The sequence below is a fragment of the Lepidochelys kempii genome, chromosome 3, assembly GCF_965140285.1.
Source record: "Lepidochelys kempii isolate rLepKem1 chromosome 3, rLepKem1.hap1, whole genome shotgun sequence".
NCBI classification, from domain to species: Eukaryota; Metazoa; Chordata; order Testudines; family Cheloniidae; genus Lepidochelys; species Lepidochelys kempii.
The window spans coordinates 179,845,743-179,870,766 of NC_136382.1; the positions used below are offsets into that span (position 1 = coordinate 179,845,743).

Consider the following 25,024-nt stretch of genomic DNA (forward strand, 5'->3'; position numbering starts at 1 on the left):
AACATCACATTCAGAGGCTGTTTGACTTATATTTGATAAAATGAGTCAGTCGTTTAATAAATTTTACATGTTTCGGTTTAGCTTTGACTACTAATATTGATGTATTGATTTCATTCTGATTTCCAGTATGCATAAATATAGACAAATATATCTAAGACTGGAATATTATATATTTGAGTTTAAGATTATTAGAATTTGACACCTCCCCCCCCATTTTTAGAGGCCAGGTATGCAATGGGAATGAAAAATAACTTATCTTTTGGCTCTTGTCAGGTGTGGGCCCTCCAGCTCAAGGTTACTGTGCATTTGCAGGACAGTGTGGGGAAGCTTGCACTGTCAGTACTTGTGTTGTGTCTGTTCTGTTGTTAGTCTAACAACTTTCACAATACTAAATTTACTTAATAAATGAAACATGAGGACAGAAACCATTATCATAAATATTTTACCATTTTTGTTTAACTATAAAATCACAGTTTGTGCATGGTTTACTCCATGCCTTAAAATATAGACATGTAATCATAGCTCTATCAGTATTTTAAAACTACTAAATTTTCCTCCATCTTATCATAACAAGACTACTGAGAGCAGTGATTCCTGTCAAATAACAAAGGAGCAACCTGAATTGCCTGTGTAGGCAATTTTGTAAAATATAAAGGGAGGCTTATTCATATCTATGTGGAAGGGACAGTATGAGCACTTCATTTGACTGCCTTTCTGGGTGTCTCCTTTTCCAGAAGGATGGCTAACATTCTTTGGCTGCTATTCAGTTAGAGATGTTTCCCTTCTCTCTCAACAGGTTCCAGAGAAATGTGTCGAGATGGCCATTCTAATGCAAAAAGCAAAAAACCCAAGTGCCAGTGGGATGATACTTAGCTCAGAAGAGATTCAGTTAGGAATTCAACGACAGAAAGAAAAGAATGCTGAGGCCTTGCAGTAAGTTAGATTGGTCTATATAGACTTCAGTAAGCGTAATAGTTTTTAGTCGATAAACATATACAGTTCATGAGCGATGATGTAAACTTAATCTAAAATTGTTCATTAAATGTAATATCCCAAGAGGATGTGCTATTTTTCTTCTGAGTTTTGAGGCTAATAAGAAATCATTATTTGTGACATCTATGTGTAGGCTTTTCTCTAGCAAAAATGAAACTGTTTAAAAGTAATCTCTCCTTCATAACCTTTTTTTTAATACGTTAGCCTACACGTGACACTGAACTCCGACCATCTTTCCTTCCATTGTTGCATCTTTTTAATTTCTTATTGTAGCTGTCTTTCTGTAATTCTTAACTACATTGGAAGGGACCCCACTGACTTGTATGAGAACCTGTATAGAATGGAATATTCCATATTCTCATCACCATAGTGCCTGAGCACCTTCCAGTAGTGTGTTAAGAAAATGGCACTTCATCTCAAAATTTTGTACCAGTTATAGTTACTAGTACTTATTAAGATAATACTTCAGACTAATGAACGATTTTTTTTTCAATTGATTTACTTTGAACATTTGACAGCTTTGTTTTCAGTCACTTTAATGTGTTTGTGCTGGTGTACCCCCTTCCGTGAGGTCTTCAAGAGGGTGCTCACCAATAACAGCAACAGTGCAGCTGAAACAGAAAAGGCAGCAGTGTGCCTGAGTATGAGACAACACAGTAATAAGAGAATATTGCTTACTTCTGGGGGCATTCTGCATGAAAAAATTAAAAATTCTGCACATAATATTTTAAAATTCTGCATATTTTATTTGTCAAAATAGCACAATATAATCACACCAGTTTCAATTACTTTGGTAATTTATTTCAAAATACTCGTCAGCAAGTATGTCTGTAACAATACAGACAACAAAAAAGATTCAGGAAATGTTTTTTGACAAATAGATTCCTTACTAGGCATATTTATGCAAAACTTTGAATAATTCATTTAAACTACAATACAGAGCTGTATTTCCCACCCCTCTCAGAAGCAGCCCAAAGTCTTGGGGGAGTCAAGGGTAATGGAGGAGCTGTGGGGGGGAAAGGAGCCAGGGAGTGAACCTTGAGGGTTGTTGGGTGTGGGTGGGGGAAGTATGGAACAGTTTTTTTGGGTGGGGTGGGGAGGGATTGTTAGGGATCCTCCCCCATGCAGACCTTGGCAGACCCCTAGCCTCTCCCATTCAGTCAGGCACATCTGCCCCTGTCCCCATGTGTCCCTCCAACCCCACTCAGGCACCCACTCCCCCCCCCTTCCCATGTGGCCCTGCACCCCCACTCAGCCACCCCCATGTGGTCGTGCATCGCCTCAGCCAGCCCCAGCCTGTGTGTCCCTGCACCCCCTCTCCCCGTACTCTCATATCTCTGAGCCCCCACTCAGCCACCCCCCTTCCCCGATGTGGCCCTTCACCCTCTCCCATGTGCCCATGTGTCCCTGTGCCCATACTCAGCCATCCCCCTTTCCCACATGTGGCCCTGCATCCCCTCCCCTATCCCCATGTGGCCCTGTACCTCCACTCCCATTTAGCCCCTGCCCCAGTCTGTCCTCCCCCAGTAGCAGTTATGAACCCCAGTCTGTAACCCCCCAGCAGTCCCATGTGCCCCATTCTGTCTGTTCCCCCATATCTCCTTTCTCCTGACCTGGCTTCACTGGCAGGGCACTGCCAGGAAGGCAGCCTCTTCTTTTTCCTTATCCTAGCTGGGGCTGGCCTGGGAGTGGCTGCTCTGTTCTAGTACCACAGCAGCCCTTGGTGGTCAAAAGGCATAACTGCAGGAACTTTCTGGCAGAAGTTATTTTCTGTGGGAGAAAAAATTATGCCTGGCACATGAATTATGTGCACGCGCAGTGGTTCAAAATTCCCCTGGGAATAATTGCTGCAAATAGACAGAAGAGAAGGAATGGATTAGCCTTAAAGCAATGACGTTGACATCTGGTTTGGAAATTCATTTAGAGAGTTGATGCTTGGGGGCAGTGTGGTACGGAGGGATTGGAATAATGGAAACAGTTTCCCGGTCCCTCCATGTCAGACAACCTTAATGGTGGAGTGTTCCCTGTCTCCATGGCAACTGGGAGCGGATGAGATCTTTGCTCAGGGCATGGGCTAAGGATCTCCCCGTAGGAAGATGCTTCCAAGAAGCACACACTGCAGACTCCGGGTCTCCCTTTGTAGCAGAAATTTCACAGGATTTGTTTTAAAAAAAAAAAAAAAAATTAACTAAATGCTCTGTTCCTTCATTGGTTTTGAGGTTTTTATCCTCAAAACTGCTAAATCTAGTCCCAACATTTTTTTATTTTTGGCTTTCTGAGGAGAGTTTGAAGGACACCACCTGTCCTCCCTTTTCCTCTCAGAAACAGGAGACAGAACGCCTTGGGAACCCAGCTCTCAGCTGGCATGTTGGCAAGGTCCACACTGAGACAGTTGAGTAGGCCACATGGAAGCTCCCTTCACTGAGACGAGTCCTGAATGAGTGGCATGGAACGGGGGATAAGTTTGTTTTGTTTTTTTTTCAAACTCCCCTCCCCCTTGCACCTCTCTCCCCTTAGCTCTCTCCTAGGAATGAGGATTGTATTTCCCACAGCTTTCAGAGCAAGCAGGAAAGGTTCACTGGAGCCTCCTAAATCTTGGGGGAAGAGACACCCATAGTAACCCGAAGGAAGAAATTCCTGTTCCCAGCCAGCGTGTAAGTAAGATTCATGCTGAGATGGTTGAGAAGGCTGCAAAGTATCCCCCTTCCCACAAGCTGTTTTACCTGCAAGGGCTCAGCTGCCATGAAAGTGGGCAGCTCCTGGGACATTCGATAGTAATGAGTAGGGCCCTACCAAATTCATGGCCGTGAAAAACACTTCACGAACTGTGAAATCTGGTCTCATCCCATGCTCACCTTACTTCTGCGCTGCCTTCGGAGCTGGGTGGCCTGAGAGAGGTGGCTGTTGGCCAGGCGCCCAGCTCTGAAGGCAGTGCCCTGCCAGCAGTAATGCAGAAGTAAGGGTGGCAATGCCATATCGGGTCACCCTTACTTCTGTGCTGCTGCTGGCGGCGGCTCTTCCTTCAGAGATAGGCTCCCAGCCAGCAACTGCTACTCTCCAGCTCCCTAACTCTGAAGGCAGTGCCACTGTCTACAGCAGCGCAGAAGTAAGGGTAGCAGTGTCGCAAACCTGCCCCCTCTGCCCCCAACACACACAATAACCTTGCAACTTCCCCACAACTCCTTTTTGGGTCAAAACCCCTACAATTACAACACCATGAAATTTCAGATTTAAATAGCTGAAATAATTAAATTTACTATTTTTTAAATCCTAGGACCGTGAAATTGACCAAAATGGACCGTGAATTTGGTAGGGACCTACCGATGAGTCATTTATCTCCAGTGTTTCTGACTCACTTTTCATTTTGTATAGTCTGTCACCAATCAGCCGAGATCCAGCAGCAGAGAGCATGGGGTGAAGTGATACAGATCCCCTTACCTGGAGGATGCACCTAGCTTCTCTCCTCTTCCAGCCATCCCACAGGAGGGCTACTGTTTTCCTTAGGACAACATGCAGGATACATGGCTGCAGATTGTTCTTTCAATCTTTCTGATAACACACTTTCCCCCTCCTAGGGCCCCGTCACCATTCTCTCAGAGGTCTGGCCCAGGGACTGGTGAAGGCTCAATCAACTCGTAAAGGAACAACACAACATCTTAAAACCTTTCATGAGAGAATCTCCCTTCTAGATTCTCCAAAGAGAAGTAGAAATATCTAAAACTGGTCTATAAGCGAGATACCTCAGACTCTCAGCTAAGCTTCCCAGAGTTTAGCATGAATGGAGATCTAACTTAACAGGTGCATATGTTTTTAGAAAATGAAAAATCCAAAAAAACCCTCAAACCCTGCAAAGTTTACTCCTGGAGGAATTCTGCACCATTGCACAAGTGCAGAATTTATGTCCCCTGCAGATTTCTTTGGTTCCCTACAGAAAAATGACTTTCCCATAGATGAAAACTTGGATATAGCAGTGTCAACCCTGGACTATTAACTGCAGTCTCTGATTGTTCATCTGGGAGGCCATTGGGAGGGTAGATAACTCCCACCTAAAAAAAACAAAAGAAAAAAAACCCCATATATAAAATCTACCTTAAACTAGATTTCCATAACAGCTTTTATGGGACTGCCCTGATTGTTGTTTGCTGCACATTCAAAACTTCCAAATATGTGTTGTTATCCTTCTAAATGTTTTGTTGGTAAGCTCTTTGGAGAGCATAGAGACAAAGCAGTCACTGAGGCTTTAGACAAGGGAATTGGTCCCTCCCTTGTTCCAGCGAGAGAATCTTCAATCTACCTCATCTCAGCAAGTGTTCCCTTTGAAGCTGCTGCTCTTGCAGGTTCCTACACATTAGGAGGAGGCTTTTTGCTACATTTCCGGAGTCGAAAGACTAAGGCCACCATTTCTTGGAAAACCATCCAACTCCAAAAGCTGCTCTTGATTTTTGGGTTTCCTGAGTCTGGGAAGATTCTCTCTTGCAACATCCCTCACCTAGATTTCCTATGAGGGGCATTTCAGGGTGGGCTCCCATCTGGGAGTGAACCACTCAGAAAAAGGGTGCTTAAGATAATATTTATCATTTCCCCAAAGTAAATTAAAATAAACCGGCACTGTCTCATGCTATGGACCATCAAACTCACTATTCCATTTCCAGCAGATGATTCTTCAGAAATCTGGTATTTGTGAACAATTGCTAAGAAGTTAAATGTTCAGCACTACTTAGAGAAGTAGCCTTGTTCATGTCCTGGACATAAGCCTCTACTCTGTTACTCAAAATTCTGTACCAAGAAGGAAAGTCAGTGTCGGCCAGCTCACCAAGACACATGAAGAACCAAGGGAATGCCGTCTAGATCAGTTAGCCTTTCAGTGCATTGCAGGCCAGTTTGAAAGGCTATTGATGGCTCTATTTGCATCCCAGTCCAGTTGGAATATCAAGAGGTGCTATGTGAGCAAAAGATACACCAAAGTGTAGGTTGTCATCCCCTTATCTCAGAAGTGGGCTAAGTGGCCTCCTTTATGCTCTCCCCCCTGCTGCTGATAGTAAAGATGGTAAATCAGATTGTGAAGGAGCAAGACCACAGTAATTGTAACTGCCTTCTCATTAACACTCAGGTCTTGGTTCTTAGACCCAATTTAAATGTAACTGGAACCTCCTCTCAAACTTCACACAATGGGGGGCTGATTCTGAGTCAAAATCCAGTGCTGCCTAGCCCATCACCTAGAAAGGAATCAGTCACTCTTTCTGAGAAAGTGATAAACATCCTCCTAGTATCTTGGAGGAGATTCACAGATATCTGTATATCACTTGAGGTGTAGATGTTGATGTTACAAGAGACACACATCAGGGGACAGTCTGCTAAAGCTAAGGATCTTCTGGTGTTAGCCTGACCAGTGGACAGGTGGACAAGTCAGTCACTTCGGGCATATTGCACTGTAAAGAAATCCATGAGAATCTGTCCTCACCAGCACATAACAGATGGCTGAGGACCACCATTCTTACCAGTCCTCAGTCAAAACACAAATTCCTGTCATGTTCTTGGGCTGCATGCTACAAATTCTAATAAAACTGCCTTTCATCTTCACATTGGTAGGTCTCTTCCTCCTCTCCCTGGAAGTATTTTGCCTACTTGCCCCCTCCTGGTACCAAGGGGGTTTTGGAGCTTGGAATGCTCTCAATGAAGTCTCAGTTATATGCTCTATCAAACATGGTAGTTCTGTAAACTAAGCAGGCCTCTGTCCCCAAAGTAACAGCAATCTTTCTTATATAATAGGAAGTGGTATTTTTGTCCTGGATGAAGCCAGATATCCTAAGGAAGTAAAATTCATAAGCTCGAGGTAAACAAAGCCTACATAGGAATAAAAGTTTATATAGCATAGGCATTTGGAGCCTGAGGTACAACTCCTTATTACCACGTACCACTCGCTCTGTGGAAAGAGCAATGATTTTTTGGAAAGATCACACATATCTTATTAGAAGGTCTATAAAGCTACTGCAGTACCTTTCATCCGCATTTTTTTCAAACACTGTAGTCGACATTCTCATCCTCGCCGAGGCAGCATTTGGTGGAAGGGTGTTACAGAAGAGCGTTCCCCAGTAACTCTTACGTTCCTTTTCATACCTGCATGGGTAAATTAAACCCTTCCCCGCCTCCCAGGGATGACTTACTGTTTTCTACATCCCACTGGGAAGATTATCTGACATGAAGGGAACTGAGGGAAAAGTCGGCCTTAAATTCACAGGAAAGGCCTAAAACTCAGCCTTACCTGTGAATTTTCGTTCTAGGACATGCCATGTTATACAGTCTGACCCTTCCTTGGAGGACTCTGAATGGCATAAATTTTTCACTAAAAAGTGCTAGAAGAGTATTAAATTAAAAAGGGCATTGTTAAATGAAAGGACACGAGACGAAAACAGTTGTATAGCTCATTTCTCCCTGATGCAAGGGGAACAGTGGCTAGTAGGGAGCTGATTACAACTCCTGATTGTGCATTGGTCCAGCATCTGGCACTGACTGACTCCCATTACGTCCTATACCTCCCCCTGCCATGGCTTTAAGCCAGGGCTGGGATCTGGCAAAGAATCCTCATCATCAAGGGTTTACACACCAGCAGAAAGTTCCCCTTCACATGGGGAATTGTCCATAGTCTATTTACAGCCAGAATCTGGCCACTTTGCAAAGTGGCCAGACAGGACTGAAGAATCTAAAATAGAGCACCTTTTATTGGTATGGCAAAGCACAGTGTATATCAGAGGTGGGCAAACTACGGCCTGCGGGCCACATGCGGCCCGCGGGACCCTCCTGCCCGGCCCCTGAGCTCCTGGCTGGGGAGGCTAATCCCCGGCCCCTCCCCCGCAGTTCTCTCCTCCCCCACAGCCTCAGTGCACCGCAGCTGCAGAGCCATGGCCTGACCCAGTGCTCTGGGCGGCGCGTCTTTAGCGATGCCAGCCACCGGTGCTCCAGGCAGTGCGGTAACGGGGTAGGGGGGGCTGGATAGAGGGCAGGGGAAGTTGGGGGTGTGGATAGGGGTCAGGGCAGTCAGAGGGCGGGGAACAGGGGGGTTGGATGAGGCAAGGGTCCCCGGGGGGCAGTCAGGAATTGTGGGGGGGTGTTGGATGGGGTGGCAGGGGGCAGTAAGGGGTGGGGGGACAGGGAGAAGGGGTGGTTGGATGGGGCAGAGGTCCCAGGGGGCAGTCAGGAATGAGAGGAGGGGTTGGATAGGGCGGCGGGGGGCAGTCAGGGTTGGGGGGTCTGGGGGTGGTGGATGGGGCAGGAGTCCCAGAAGGGCCGTCAGGACAGGGACAGTGGGGGTTGGATGGGGCAGGAGTCCCGGGGGGGCCGTCAGGGGGCAAGAAGCAGGGGGGGTCAGATAGGGGGCAGGGGCTGGGCCACCCGTGGCTGTCTGGGGAGACACAACCTCCCCTAACCAGCCCTCCGTACAATTTTGGAAACCCGATGTGGCCGTCAGACCAAAAAGTTTTCCTGCCCCTGGTGTATATCCAGGCAGATTATGAAGTACATACAACTTCTCTCTTATACCAGCTTTAGGCAGGAAACTCTGCTGACCCTATGGAGTTACTCCTGGTTTCTACTAGTGTACATGAGGGTGAATCAACCTGCGAGCTTGTCAGTAATGTCAAAAACCGAGACTTGAATATTTTGATGATATGCAAGTTTATCTAATTGGATAGAGACCAACTGGTGCATTCTAGGGAAATGATACCCTGATTTTCACACCTCCAAAACACAGTGCAGAAAATGCCACTCAGCTGGGCAAACTAGCTGGCTTTTAAGACCTTATATGGGCAGAAATTTAAAGATACTATGTTGGTTCACGTTCGTTAACTTACTCTAAAACCTAAACTTCTAGTCAAGACAAGACAAATTAAAACTTAAACTCAACCCTTTTAGCATATGCTAAAGTATAGCTTGCCATGTCTTGACTCGAGTTTTTAAGGGTTTTAATTAGACTTAGCTGACTAACATGATCCAACATGACACCTTGAAATCCTAATCTAGACAAGCCACAGTGTGGAGGAATCACCGTAATATTCCTCCCTTGACTCAACAGCGATTCTCTCCCCTTCACTCCTTCCTCTCACAAAAGTTAACATGACATATACACAGCTTCTGCAGTGTTATTTTAATGACCAGACATTGTCTGTAGTATTTATATTTGTTGTGAGAATGAAGAGAAAATATAATGCCTTACTTTGTTTATATAAAGATTCTTTTAAACACTTCTCTCCATGATGTCTAGTTGTTGACAGTACACTTCAAGTCTATATACTCATTTTACTTTTTTTTTCAGAAACTATGAAAATTTGGTCAACATGCTGTTAGATTGCGTGAATCAAAGAAATCTGTAAGTTTGCCTTTCTCTGTGAACTTTTTTGTGTGCTAGTTTTTCTGAATTAAAAAAACGCACAGTAAAATAGATAGCTTAGATAACTGGAAATAACACATGCAGCCTTTCCTGTACAGGACTGGTTAAAATGCAGTTTAGATCAGTAGTGATCAAAAAGTTGTACTGTCTGACATCTCATACATGAAACATATTTGGCCTTCGCCTACTTCTGATGGACAAGAACCAACATCAATTGGAATGGATATAGGGGGACAGAAGGGCCATTTGTAGGGTTGTTCAACTCTCCCTCCCAATGGAACAGGGAAGTGTCAGGTCAACATGAGGAATCTTGCATTGCTGCCATCCACCCGATTCCTGTACTATAGGTGAATGTATCCTTGCAGTAATTAGTAGTTGTTGTTTTCAATATCTGTGTCCATTTCTAACAATTTCTGAGTACAATTATTTATCTAGCGTAAAGATGGCAATGAAGTGCAAGTACTTTTAAATTACTGTTAACCAGGTATATTATTTTTAAAATACTACTAGCTAAATAAAGATATGTGAGGTCTAATTCTCAGTTGCATTAAGCAATTTTACACCAGTCTAACTGTAAAGAGCCTTCACATGGATGCAATTTGCACGCACTTCAAGGCCCATTTTCTCTCCCCAAGTGATGTAGACAGGCCTTCTTTTAATAAGAATGATGCCCGTATAGTGTGGTTGTGGAATAGAACGTTAGTTTTATGGTGGTTAGATACACCTTCTTAACAGATGGTTTTTTGCTTTTAGGTATATTTTTATAACCTTTTTTGAACAACAGCATTACATACAGCACTCCACTATTCATTGTATATGTTGTTTTTTAGCCCCTGGAAGTTTGAACACATAGGCATTGGCTTTCTGTCTCTCCTCCTGAGGGATGATAGGGTACTACCTGTCCGTGCCATAAGATTCTTTGTGCAGTGTCTCAACCACGACGCAATAGTGATTCGCAAGGTAAAGATGGCAAACTGATTAAAATTTCTTTTGTTTTTTCAATCCCTGATCAAATGGTGGTGGTGGTGTTTTTTTGTTATTTAGAGGCTCCAGTTGGGGAGCAGGGCCCTGTTTACACACATAAAAGTACATCCCTCAGATTGCATATGATCTTGGGAGTCCTATGACAATGGCAGTTGATCTGAGGGCTTTTGAATGAGCAAAAATGTGTACTATTAATTTTGTTTATCCTGCTTGTCAATGAGACTTGGACACACTTTCAGCATTGTGGGAGGCTGGGGGGAAGAGGAAACTAGACGGCAGGCTTCGTACTATGCACACCATGCGAAAGAGGTTTAATTCTATGTCTCATGCAGTGTTCCCTCTAATTTTTCCCACGTATGTGCAGAATGAATTTTGTTATGTGCACCAATGTGGAGGTGATGTGTGACACACAACAAAATTCATGTGGCGGTGGGCGGGGCTGAGGGGTTTGGAGTGTGGGAGGAGGCTCAGGGCTGGGGCAGAGGGTGGATTGGGGAGGTGAGGGCTCCAGATGGGGATGTGGGCTCTGGGGTGGGGCCAGGGATGAGGGGCTTAAGGCTGGGGCAGAGGGTTGTGGTGTGGGGGGGTGAGGGCTCCAGCCAGGAATAAGGGGTTTGAGATGCAGGAGGGGTCTCTGGGTTGGTGCAAGGGTTTGGGGTCTGGGGGGAGTGAGGGCTCCGGCTGGGGGTGTCGCCTCTGGGGTGGGGATGGGTTGGGGTGCAGGCTGCCTGGACCTACAGTGGGGAGAGAGGGCCTACAGCGGTAGCTTCGGGGCTGGGGCCACGGGATAAGCACCTCTCCCCCAGCCATAGCAGGTCCAGGGCTGGGCTGGGTTGAGGCAGGGGAACGGGCACCTCTCCCCTCTGCGGCAGGTCCGGGGGCTCGGGGAGAGACATCTCTCTCCACCGCAGCCCTGAGTGCCTGCATGGCGCTTCATAGGTTGCTGCGCGGCCATGCAGCTTAGAGGGAATTTAGGTCTCATGTTCTCTGTGATGAGGGGCCTGAGATGACTGTGGAGGAATTAATCTTATCTGCTGGTGTGACTAAGTGCCACATGATGATGTTGACTGACTTTTTCAAGGGAGTGCCATTTACCTGGGAGGATGAGTGACTATGTTCTGAATGACTAGACAAATTCTTGCACTGAAAATGTGAAATGAATGAATTAATCCTCATTCTCCTTTTCAGATGGGTATCTCAGCTGTTGCTGGCATCCTCAAGCAGTTGAAGAGAGCCCACAAAAAGGTGTCCCTCTGCCCTTATGAAGTCAGTAAGTGTTTAATAAGAGATTTCAGATCCTAAATACCTAAATTTATCGTGAAGCTTTCAGGAAATGTATTTTCCCACCTACCTTACCAATAGAAAACACATGTTCTCTGTTATTATGGTATAAACAAAATGGGTAACCTAACTAAAACATTTTTCACTTCCCTTTAAAACAAAATGTGTTCACATCTCACAAGTAGATATGTACTCGTAGTTTATTCAGCTGGTTGTAGGGAGGGTCATGTGTGTGTGTACACATTTTATATATAGACACAGGGCCTGATCCTTCTCCCTTTGAAGACAGTGGGAGTCTTGCAATTAACTTGAATGAGAACAAAATCAGACTTGCATATACTAATAGGTGCCTCTGCTTTCTGTTCATTCCTTATTCTTTTTATGATCCAGATTATGATGAACACTATATATAAACAAATATTAAATAACATTCTTTTTATATTATTTCTGAATTTGTCAATGTGACAGATTACTTTTCTTGGTTCCATGAGTCCTATGAACTCAACATTATTTATTGTAAAAGTAAACATTTTAAACCTGAGTTCAGGATGTTCTTTCCCTTTTTATGCATGCATGCATTACAAATAGGAACAGGCAGAAAAACTTCACCTGTCCCTTAAACAAGACCTCACAGGCTCGAGTGCTGTTTAAGTCATTTTCACTACAGGATTTCAGTCTGCTGTTTTGGCTCCTCTCAGTGGTGCTTCACAGTACATCACACATTGAAGATAAAAATCAAATCTCTTCTTAATATTAGTAGGGGTTAGTTAAAGTTGTAAATCTTGTGATTTAATAGATCTTTGTAACAAATTTTCTTGGTTTAAAAAATTGATGTGTGAACAAGTTGTCTCCCTACTTCAAACTACATGCTTATCCCTTTCTCTATTGCACTACCTGTAACCAAAACCTTCCTAAAAACTAGATATGGAAAATGAACTGGAAGCTGGAAGAGAAATGTAAGCAGAACTCCTGGAGGATGAGCAGCATTCAAAGAAGTATTTGAAAGAAAATATGTTTGTCTTTTGAACTAAACACCCAAACAAGCTTTACAGATATCGGTCCCGTCTAGACTAGACTTCTTGGTTGTGTTGTACCTTGATTGTAAGCACAAGTATGTGCTCCATGACTAAGGTTGCCATTGTACATGTTTTCCCAGGGTCATCAATTTTTTTTTGATGTAGCAGTTCCAGGTAGTCTTTAAGTCGTGCGGCTCTTGTAAGCGCTCTCTGCCAAGTTGTGACCCGCCCATGGATTGTCTGCGTTGCTTGGGAGAAACCCATATCAGCGAAAGGTACAAGATCTGCAAGTCTTTCAAGCCCCGGACTAAAAAAGAAAGGGATGTTAGGCTCCGGGCCATCCTGATGGAGTCGGCGCTGGCCCCAACCCCGGCACGCCGCTCCGAACGGATACCTGGCACCATGGCATCAGTACATGGAGACCCTCCGGTACCATCATCCAGTTGGCACCACTCCCTGTCCACGGGGCACGCCAAGAGGACCGGAAAGACTCCCTCTTTGCAACGGCACTGAGGGAAGTCTGGGACAGAGGCTAGGCCCATGTTGGGTAGTCCTCGATCCCCATCGGGCCCTAGGCCTCTGACTCATGTTGAGCAGAGTAGCCCAGCCCCTTCGGAGCAGGCCTCTCCGGATGTCCGGATGCCATCTACGCCCAAAACCCTCCAGGCAGCCAGAGATGTCATGTCCATGCCGGTGTCTGGAGCTCTGCCGATGTCAGCCCCATGCTCCAGAGGCAAGCCGCCGCTGGGATCACCACAGTCGCCACCGGCCCGGTACTGGTCTCAGTCGAGGGAATGTTCCCGACACTGCTCACCGCCTAGCAACCATTCAGGCCTCAGTCCATGTGGATCGCCCTCGACGCCAGCCAGACTGTCTGGATGGGTGCCGTCCGACTGGGATTCCCATCACCACTCATCTTGGTGAAGCAAATATCGACGGGACTGTGGCGGACGTTGCCAATGGTCCTCGTCTCGCAGGAGATACCGCAGTTGGTCGCGGCACGATGGTCAATACTGTTCCCGCTCAGACTCCTGTTCCAAGTCTCTGCCAAGGCACCATAGCCCCAGGTTTTGATTGCCCTCGTCTCGCCGACACGGGTCCGCCTGTTGAGGCCATTCGCGGAGCAGCTACAACCATCTGTGCCACTCCTCCGCATCAAGATCGAGGTCCCGTGGCTGACGTAGATCCCGGCACCACCGATTCTTCCGGTCCAGAGGCAGCAGCGGATCATACGCCAACCCAGCCTCCCCTCAGAGCTGCCCCTCTACAGATCAAGCTAGCCAGCCCGAACAGCCGGCTGGCTGGACGCAACATTGGCCAGGGCTTCTCTCCCACCAGACAAGTTTGACACCCTGAAAGGGTTCATTGACTCAGTCACAAGGTTCCCAGTAACAACAGCCAGGGCTTGCCCGCAACTGCTGGGTCACATGTCTGTGTGCACATATGTGGTCCGTCACGCCAGACTCCGAATGAGGCCTCTCCAGCTGTGGGTGACCTCGCAGTTCTCCCAGGCCACGGACAGAATGGACAAAGTCCTCACCGTGCCAAACTTGGAGATCACCTCCCCTGCGGTGGTGGTCCTCCCCAAATAACATGCTCCAAGGGGTCCCGTTCAGGGACAGGGCCCCATCATTGGAACTGGTGTCCGACGCGTCGGACCTGGGTTGGGGGGCCCATGTGGGGAACTTTCAGACCCAAGGCCTGTGGTCTTTACAAGACCTACCCCTTCATATAAACATCAAGGAACTCAGGGCTGTGCAACTGGCGTGTATGGCCTTCTGCTTGCACCTGGAGGGCAAGGTAGTCAGGGTCCTCACAGACAACACAGCCTCGATGTTCTATATCAACAGGCAAGGCGGGGCCCGATCCTCTGTCCTCTGCTACGAAGCCCTTAGTCTATGGGACTTCTGTATAGCCTATGACATCTACCTAAAAGCCTTCCACCTGCCGGACGCCTGGAATGTGAGGGTGGATCGCTTGAGCAGGGATTTTTCCTCTCAGCACGAGTGGTCTCTACACCCAGAAGTGGCTCACCAGCTCTTCTGAAGGTGGGGTACTCCCCAGGTGGACCTATTTGCGACCTGGCAGAACCGACGATGCCCCCCGGTTCTGCTCTGGGGGGGCCTAGGGAGGGGCGCTATCTCCGATGCCTTTACCCTGTCCTGGTCAGGCCAGCTCCTCTACGCCTTTCCCCCGTTCCCTCTGATCAGCAGGGCCCTGGAGAAAATAAAGACAGACAAAGCCAGGGTCCTTCTCATTGCCCCGGCGTGGCCCAGGCAACACTGGTACGGGACCCTCTCGGGGCTGGCGGTAGCTCCATGATGGCAGTTGCCGCTCCGCCCGGACCTGCTCTCTGAGGACCAGGGCCGCCTCCTCCATCCCAATCTAGCAACGCTTCAGCTCACGGCGTGGCTTCTCAGTGGTTAGGTGGTGAGGAAAGAGCGTTCTCAGAACAGGTTCAATGCGTCCTCCTCGAAAGTAGACAGCCCTCCACTCGCAGCTCCTATGTGGCAAAGTGGTCTCGGTTTTTGAGGTGGGCGGCAGACCAGGGTGTTTCCCCGATGGCCACCCCAATCCAGCTTATCCTTGATTACCTCTTCCACCTGAGGGTCCAGGGACTGGCGCCCTCATCAGTCAAGGTACACTTGGCGGCCATATCAGCCTTTCATCCCCCAGTGCAAGGGCACACGGTGTTTTCCCATGCTATGACCAGCCAGTTCCTTAAGGGTTTGGACCATCTCTACCCATATTCTAAGCCCCTGGTTGCACAGTGGGACCTAAACCTGCTGCTGGCTCATCTCACGGGGGCCCTGTTTGAACCACTGGCCACTTGTTCTTGGTCTCACCTCTCGTGGAAGGTGGCCTTCCTGGTAGCTATCACGTCGGCCAGGAGGGTCTCGGAGCTCACGGCCCTAACCTCCAAACCGCCGTATACAGTCTTTCATAAAGACAAGGTCCAGCTCTGCCCACACCCTGCATTCCTCCCAAAGGTGGTCTCCGCCTATCACATGGGTCAGGACATTTTTCTGCCAGTCCTCTGCCCCAAGCCTCATGCAACTAGTGAGGAACGCCGTCTCCACATGCTTGACATGAGGCAAGCTCTGGCTTTCTACCTCAAGCAGACCAAGCCGTTCAGAAAGTCTTCGCAACTGTTCGTCGCCTCGGCTGAGCACACAAAGGGTCATCCGATTTCCACTCAGTGGCTTTCTAAGTGGATGGCTTTGTGCATCCGTTCCTGTTATGAGCTGGCAGAGGTTCCACCACTGCCCATTGTGAGGGCACACTCAACTCGGGCGCAGGCCTCGTCGGCTGCCTTTGTGACCCATGTCCCCATCCAGGACATTTGTAGGGCCACCATGTAGTCTTCAGTTCACACATTCACCACGCACTATGCAATTGTCTCCCAGGCCAGGAATGATGCCAGGTTCATCAGGGCGGTACTCTATCCCGAGAACTTGTGAACTGCTACCCACCTCCAACAGATATAGCTTGGAATCACCTATTGTGGAATACACATGAACAATCACTTGAAGAAGAAAAGACAGTTACCTTTTCCGTAACTCGTGTTCTTCGAGATGTGTTGCTCATGTCTATTCCACATCCCACCTTCCTTCCCTTCTGTCGGAGTTGTCTGGCAAGAAGGAACTGAGGGTGGGGGGAGCATGCAGCTCCCCTTATACCGCGCCATGGAGGTGCCACTCCAGGAGTCTCTGGGGCACTCCCCCCATGGGTACTGCTAGGGGAAAAACTTCCGGCACCGGTGCACGTGGCGAGCGTGCACACCTATTGTGGAATAGACGTGAACAACACATCTCGAAGAACCCTAGTTACAGAAAAGGCAACTCTCTTTTCTTGAAATGGCTCTCTCATGAAAAAGCTGATAGTAAATTATAACTGTGTGGGTATGTTAACAAATATGAGCTTGTGAACAAATCTGATATAACATTAATACATCTTTAAAAATAGGTGGCGTCCCCAAGCCTTCCAGCATTCAGGCTGGTGACAGACCTGATAACCAGTGGCTACATTTCGATTGTGAAAGTTTACCAAAGACTAAACAAGCTTGGGAGTCGTGTTGTTTTGTGGAGAAAACACACTGGGGATACTATACCTGGCCTCAGTGAGTACTGTTAAATTATGTGCATTGTGGGCAAAATTGTGTAAGAAAAACAGAAAGTTTGACTAATACTGTTGAAGTTAAAGGGACACTATTGGGTCAAAAATAATATTTTTAATTTTCTTAACTATAATTAAAACTGAAAATTTTAAAAATCTATTTTCCTTCTTATTTGTGCTACTTGTTTACCTTTTGCACTTCTCCTGGCTTGGACAATGAAAATAGTCTCCATTTCCATGTTTATTGCAAATCAAGTTTCCAGCCAATTGTGATGTGAGCTTTTTGTGTGCTGCAAACATCGTGGGGAATATTTTTTTTTTAACTATTTCTGTTGGAATTGCATCTGTTGGTCTTGGATTTTGTAAAAGCTTGTTTTACAATCAATCATTAAAAAAATATTGGGGGGCTAAATTTTCCCCAATGATGCCCTTTTTTAACGCTAGGTTTGAGAACTGTTTATGATTGTCATCAAATTAAGCTTTTGTCACATGCTATGAAAGTATAGGAGAAGATTACTGAAAAGCGTGTATATGGAATGGTTGAAATGTGAAAGGGTCAGTATGGATTCATGCTGGGAAGGAACACAATTAGTGACATATTTGCTCTGTTAATCCTCATGGAGAAGTTCAGAGAAAAGAGACAGCAACTGGGTTTGATCTTTGTGGACTCGAAGAAGGCATACATTCGTCTGATTAGAGTAAAGTTTGTGACAGAGGTGTGCCAGAAAGTTTTATGTCCATCTAAACCAGGATATGTATGATGAAGTGATTACCGTAGTCAAAACTAAATGGGGCTACCATAGAGAATTTCCAGTAAACATTGGCCTACACTGCGCATCAGCATTGAGCCCCTTTTTATTTGCAGTTGTTATGGACTTGATGAGAATATACAAAGGGAACCGCTTTGGAACATGATGTTTGCTGATGACATAGTAATATGTACAGAAGATTGTGAAACCTGGCAAGCCAGTTTTGAACAGTGGCAGCATAGTTTTGAGCAGGCGGGGCTTAGCGTCAATGTCGGTAAGACTGAGGATATGATGAATGAGGGAAAAGGACTCAACATAGAGGATATTGCAGGCAGAGAGATTAGAAGAATAAAACAATTTAAATACCTAGGATTACTTTTTGTTGACGATAGTGCCCTCATGAGTGATGCCCAGCATTACACTAAAGTTGTATGGTGCAAATGGTGGGAGCTGACCCCCAGTTCTCTGTGACAAAAAATGTCATTAAAGTTTATAAAACTGTATTTGACCCATCTTAATGTAGAGAAGAGAAACTTAACCAGTCACAAGAAGATAAATCAGTATGCTCTCCATCACGGAAATGAAGATGTCAGGATGGTCAGATGGTTGGGCACTTCAAGATAGAGATCAGAACGAGGTTGCAAGTGGCCTAATGTGTGTTGCTCCAATTGAAGACAAGTTTAGGGAGGCTATTATACATTGGTATGGGCATATCCAACAGGTACCAGAGTGTTAAAAAAGTAGGATGGCTCTTGCAGTGATTATGGATTGAAGAGATCCAAAGGGGAGACCAAAGACTCTTTACATTGGCTGGATATCAGCAGATGTCAAAGAGATCAGTCTGCACAACAGCCTGGTTTACAATCATGTGTTTTGGAAGAAGGCTATAAGTGTCACCAACCCCAAATAGTGGAGGCAAGAGAGAAGAAGGTTTCAAAAATGTTTAAGATATTAGAAATTTGCTTTAGATTTTGGTGTTCGAGTCCACAGATTTAATTTAATATCAGTATATAGAATGTCGAGAATTAGCAGAATTGTTTTTTGTTCTTTCATTTATTTTGGAAGTAATGCTAATATATATTTCCTCTAACATTTAGAAATATGGTAGTTTATGCTTCTGCTGAGCAACAACCAAAGCTTGGGAGGAGGAGAGAGGAGTTGGTAGAGGTAAGCATGCTAGGATTTCTTTTTTTTTTCCTTTTTTTTTTTGAGAGTCTGGATTGTTCTGATTCAAGACTGGCACAGATTATTTGTGACTTTTAAGTCATTAGAGCACGGAACAATCATCAAGATAATGTTTGAAATAAGTTGATGGCCACATTGAATGGCTAATTACTAGGGCTGTCAATCATAGTGAATGCATACAATTAACTCAAAATAAATTAATGCATTAATCACACACCAGGGCGCTGTGCTTAGGGGGGTGCCGCTGCCTGCCTTCTCCCCCTGCCGCCCTGCTCCACTGCTGCTCCCACCTCCTCCTTCTCTCCCCCATGGAGCTGCCCCTGGCCAAGCTGCTCCAGACCGGGAGCCTGCCTTCTGCCTGCTGTGCAGAGCTGATGTCTGGGTGTCCCTGTGTACCCATTTGCTGCTGATCTGGGGCCAGGGAACATGGGAAGCTTGGCTGCTGCTGGCCTTAGGGGTGGGCAGGCTGGGCCAGGGCACCAGGGGCACCTCTGGAGCAGGAGTGCTCTTCCTCCACCCACTGCTCTGCTCTGCAGCCACTGCTGCTTCTACTCCGCACACCCAAGGTGCTCAGCACTGGTACCCTCCTCTCTGCTGTGCAGAGTGGGCTGGGGGCTAATGTTGGGGTTCCCATCTTCCTCCCCATGTACCCAGTCTCTGCTAAGCTAGGGTGGAGTGACAGGGAGCCTGTTTGCTGCTGCCTCTGGGTCAGGAGCGGGAGCCACCTGCGGCTGCTGCAGTCTGAACAAGTGTTCAGGCTGGGGAGTGCTCTGCTTAAAGAGACAGTGCGCTGAACATACTCACTTCCCCAACACACACACTGTCTCTCACACATACGCAGTTTGTCTCTCACACACATACACACTCCCCCAACACACACCTACTCTGGGTCTCACACTTCCCCCCAACACACACACACTTTCCCCAATCCAGAAATATTTAAGTGATATTCTATTATTGGTTTCAGAGTAACAGCTGTGTTAGTCTGTATTCGCAAAAAGAAAAGGAGTACTTGTGGCACCTTAGAGACTAACCAATTTATTTGAGCATGAGCTCATTCTATTATTGTTTAATAGTGAAATTAAAACTGCAATTAATCATGGTTTATTTTAATCTCACAATTAATTGTGATTAATATTTTTAATCATTTGACAGCCCTACTAATTACCAATTTTGCTGATTGTAGTTGATAGTGTCAACAAGGAGGTGAGTACAGACACTAAACTTTCTACCCTAAAGGTGGCTCTTCCAGAACAGGATTGATGCATAATGGCAACATGGTATGGGGAAGGCCTGCTATTCCAGTTCTGTGAATAAACAGGATTTCTGCCTCAGACGCTATCAGTCCAGCCCTTTCACAATCATTACTTTTATCTGAAACTAACGTTTCTTAGTCTTTCGTTATCATGCTAAATAAGCCTTACAATTTGTTTTTAATTCATGTAACCAAATATATATTTTTGCAGCTGTTGCATCATCTCTAATCTTCCTCTTTTGAGAAAGGTTAGTGAGAGTCCTAGAACTAACTTGCAGTACTATCATCTTGATCCTTCCAGTCTGCTAGTTTTGGTGGTCGATCGCCTCCTGATGTAGAGCAAAGATCAGATAGATCTGAAAGTCAATCAGTTGCTTTTGATGCCTCTGCCGCATTGTGGTGTTTGATGTACTTGCTGATGCTGGTGTGGACTGGTGGAGTTTCCTTGGAATGCAAAGGCTTGATTGAATTACTGATGACATTGTCATTTTATTTAGATTTTTAATATTCTACCATAGGTGGTGTTGGTGCCTATTTTAAAAAAAAAAAAAAAAAAAGTAAGTGCGCCTAGAATTATGTAGTGGGTTCACAGCAATAGATACATTATGAAAAAAAATATTTCTGAGACATTTTAATCCTTTCCAGTCAGGCATGGCCTGGATTTGTAGAGGCATATAAAATAGGAATACAGAATTTGACTTCCAGGTGTATGCAATGCGTGGACACAATTTTAAACATGTGAGTTAAAATTGATTTAATTTGGACTCACATGCTTAAAGGTAAGGGTATTTTCAAGTGCCTTACTGAATTGGAGCGTGTATGAGGGGAAAGAATGAAAATGAGAAATGACTGAAAGTGTGAAACCAAAATAAATTTTAAAAAATACTATGGAAAATTGCTATACAAGGGACCCAATTTTCAGATTAGTTGGGATACATTTTGCTTAAAAATGTGACCGTGTCAGTGCTTCATAGTTTCTCTAATGAGTGGTTCGTGAAATGATGATAAAGATTTTGAAGTGATCAGGAGAGTAATCATGAGTACAGAGCTGGTGTCCATAGTAAGTGCCATTGGAAATGGCCGCTTTGAAAGCATTATATTAGTGGAAGGAAAGATGGCCCAACATCACTATAGGACTAAAAACCTCTGGGTACTAAGATGTTGACCTAATGCTTGTTTGGGGAAAATGGAGACTGTGGGCATGATTTGGATTCCTTTTTTGGCAAAAGTAGAAAAAAATAAGAATTAGGACTTGGAAAGATCTTTACCCCCCAGATGAGACTCTTGTGGTAGCTAAGCACCTTGAATTTAAACTAAGGCTTATCACTGTTTTCTTTTACAGGCAGAACAAATCATATATGATCGCTTTTCCGATCCAAAATTTGTTGAGCAGTTAATAAAGTTTCTATCTCTAGAAGACAGAAAAGGAAAAGACAAATTTAATCCTCGCAGATTTTGCCTTTTCAAGGTAACTAGATTTTTATGGATAAATTAATTTCCTTATATAGATAATTATCAAATCAGTGTGAAAAGCATTGCATTCAGTGACCCAAGCTATCGCTGTTGTTAAATGTTGAGAGAAGGTATGCCCTAAGCACCACTATGACTAACTTCATTATACTGTCTTTTGAATTCTCCAAATATATTTTTCCCTTATAGTGGTGATATAGAGAGGGTATATACATTTGGGGATAATTCTATTTTGAACATATGAGAAACATTACCTAACTATATATTTAAACTTTAAATTTGTTTCTCAATCTCCTATGTCTCTTACGGAGAAAATATAGTTAAGACTAATAACACTATGTTAATATATATAAATTTGGTTAAATAATTAAAAACTTGTGCAACTGAAAATGATGCAACATGTATGTGTACTACCCATATTTGTATATTGTATCTCCTACAGCAGTAGGTGGATCCAATTCTGAGGTGTTTAGGACAATAAATAGGAAAAGGAACATTCCATACAGAATTAACATTACTACTTTTTCAGTGACAGTAGCAATACAAACTGCTGCTCTTATCAGCCTGGAATATTAATATAAATTGCATGCAATGTTAAAGGTTAAAAATATTTTAAGTGAAACATTTTTAAGTGTAATCTTGTTTAACAGGGCATATTCAGAAACTTTGATGATGCCTTCTTGCCAGTTCTAAAGCCCCACTTGGAACATCTGGTAGCAGACTCTCATGAAAGTACCCAGCGATGTGTAGCTGAAATTATAGCTGGTCTGATAAGAGGCTCTAAACACTGGACATTTGAAAAGGTGTGTATATAACATTTTAAGTGGTTTGCAAAAGTAAAGGAATCAATTCCAGCTGTTTAATCAGCATGTGCTCATCAACTGAATGGCCAGGTTGAAGGTCTTTCAGCATATTACTTAAAAACTAACTTTCACGTGCTACCTTAAAAATTCATTTCTACTCTGAAAAGTGACTCTCTTTAAATATCAGAAGGGTAGCCGTGTTAGTCTGGATCTGTAAAAGCGGTAAAGAGTCCTGTGGTACCTTATAGACCGACGTATTGGAGCATAAGCTTTCGTGGGTGAATACCCACTTTATCGGATGCATGCATGCATCTGATGAAGTGGGTATTCACCCACAAAAGCTTATACTCCAATACGTCTTTTAGACTATAAGGTGCCACAGGACTCTGTCTCTTCAAGTAGTATTGTGGAATCCCAAGTTTATTGGGTCTCAATGATTTTCAGATTTAAATGTGCTCAGTATGCAAGAAAAAACATATTTTTTTTAACTTCCAGCCCTGTAAACTCAGTCCAAGATCTGAAAGTCAAGCTGTGTTCTTTCCATATTCTGAATCATCAGCAGTAATGAAGATTCTTCTTCGAGGGGTGTCCCTCTGGGTGCTCCACTGTAGGTGTCGGTGCGCCTCTGTGCCGCTGTTCGGAGACGGTTACAGCAGCACCCGTATCGGCCGTGCATGTGCGGCGCCTGCCTCACATACCAGTCTTGTCTTAATAGTACGCATGCGCGGCCGAACTCCTTAGTTCCTTCTCTACCATCCCTGGCCAGAGTTGGACCTACAGCATACTTGTTAAAACTTTTTCTCTTACCCATTCTACATCCTTTTTCCCCTTAGTTTAGCACTCTAGGTACTAGATAAGTTCAACCCTTTTTAAAAAAAAAAAAATTCAAAATGGTGACTCTTGCAACCACAATTCCAGCACCGAAGCAGGGAGATTGGTTTTCAGCCTCCGACCTGCAGGGTGCTTATGTTCCATACATCCTGCCCACAGACTTTTTGTCCTCTTCGTTCTGAGCTCGCAACACTACCAATACAGGGTCCTACCTTTCGGCCTCTCAACTGCGCCTCGTGTCTTTTCCAAACTCCTCGCAGTCGTAACAGTTAATCTCAGAAGCTAGGGAATCATAATTTTTACTTACCTCGACAACTGCCTTTTCAAAGCCAGGACCCTCCAAGAAGCCATTCAGTCCACACAATGGACAGTCCAATGTTTCCATACTCTTGGCCTGCGAATGAACAAAGAAAAACTACGCTCACTCCCACCCCACAACTGGAGTTCATAGGAGCACATTTCGACTCACGCAAAAGAATAGCATCTCTCCCACTCCACCTTCTCAACATCATCAACCTTTTGGTTAGCAAGGTGTACAACAGTCCACATGTGACTGCACAAGATTGCCTACAGCTCCTAGGCCACATGCACTTTTGTAGTCAGGAATGCTCGCCTCTTCATGGGATGTTTCCAAAGTTGGATGACCACTGTTTACAGACCAAATGTCCATGGTCTGAACAACCCTTTACACATACCTCCCACAGTGAAGGACTCCCTCCACTGGTGGACATTGCCCCACAACCTTTGCTCTGGGGTCCCCTTTCTACAGGACGTCCCGCCGGTTATCATAACTACGGACGCATCCCTTATGGGATAGGGAGCACACATGCCCTAATACACTGCCCAGGGGCTTTTGTCTCCTGCCGAGAAGTCCCTTCACATCAACGTCTAGAACTCTGAATGATACTCAAGGCCTGCCGCCAATTTCTCCCCTTCAGACAAAACCAACATGTCAGGATAAGGACTGACAACATTGCCTGCATGTTCTATGTAAACAGGCAGGGGGTGGGGGTGGGGCGATCCCACTCACTTTCTACAGAAGCACAATGTCTAAATATCAGCTGCATACTTACTTGGCTCTCTCAATTCCACCGCAGATTACCTCAGCTGAAGATTTCCCATAGACCATGAATGGGAACTAAACAAGGATATAGTATTAGACATATTTCATACATGGGGATCATAGAATCATAGAATATCAGGGTTGGAAGGGACCCCAGAAGGTCATCTAGTCCAACCCCCTGCTCAAAGCAGGACCAATTCCCAGTTAAATCATCCCAGCCAGGGCTTTGTCAAGCCTGACCTTAAAAACCTCTAAGGAAGGAGATTCTACCACCTCCCTAGGTAACGCATTCCAGTGTTTCACCACCCTCTTAGTGAAAAAGTTTTTCCTAATATCCAATCTAAACCTCCCCCACTGCAACTTGAGACCATTACTCCTCATTCTGTCATCTGCTACCATTGAGAACAGTCTAGAGCCATCCTCTTTGGAACCCCCTTTCAGGTAGTTGAAAGCAGCTATCAAATCCCCCCTCATTCTTCTCTTCTGCAGGCTAAACAATCCCAGCTCCCTCAGCCTCTCCTTATAACTCATGTGTTCCAGTCCCCTAATCATTTTTGTTGCCCTTCGCTGGACTCTCTCCAATTTATCCACATCCTTCTTGAAGTGTGGGGCCCAAAACTGGACACAGTACTCCAGATGAGGCCTCACCAATGTCGAATAGAGGGGAACGATCACGTCCCTCGATCTGCTCGCTATGCCCCTACTTATACATCCCAAAATGCCATTGGCCTTCTTGGCAACAAGGGCACACTGCTGACTCATATCCAGCTTCTCGTCCACTGTCACCCCTAGGTCCTTTTCTGCAGAACTGCTGCCTAGCCATTCGGTCCCTAGTCTGTAGCTGTGCATTGGGTTCTTCCGTCCTAAGTGCAGGACCCTGCACTTATCCTTATTG

The 25,024-nt window shown here is 45.2% G+C and overlaps 1 protein-coding gene across 4 annotated transcripts in view; it reads left to right on the forward strand.

Moving 5' to 3' along the window:
- The window catches only part of PSME4 (proteasome activator subunit 4), a 218,513-nt gene that overhangs the window by 129,018 nt on the left and 64,471 nt on the right, over window positions 1–25,024 (forward strand). For all 4 annotated transcript variants that reach the window (XM_073339167.2, XM_073339165.2, XM_073339166.2 and 1 more), the window contains 8 exons: window positions 797–933; window positions 9,302–9,355; window positions 10,207–10,336; window positions 11,549–11,630; window positions 16,624–16,777; window positions 18,620–18,689; window positions 21,305–21,430; window positions 22,083–22,235. In XM_073339167.2, coding sequence (XP_073195268.2) covers window positions 797–933; window positions 9,302–9,355; window positions 10,207–10,336; window positions 11,549–11,630; window positions 16,624–16,777; window positions 18,620–18,689; window positions 21,305–21,430; window positions 22,083–22,235 — 906 coding nt within the window. The remainder of the gene's footprint in view (window positions 1–796; window positions 934–9,301; window positions 9,356–10,206; window positions 10,337–11,548; window positions 11,631–16,623; window positions 16,778–18,619; window positions 18,690–21,304; window positions 21,431–22,082; window positions 22,236–25,024) is intronic.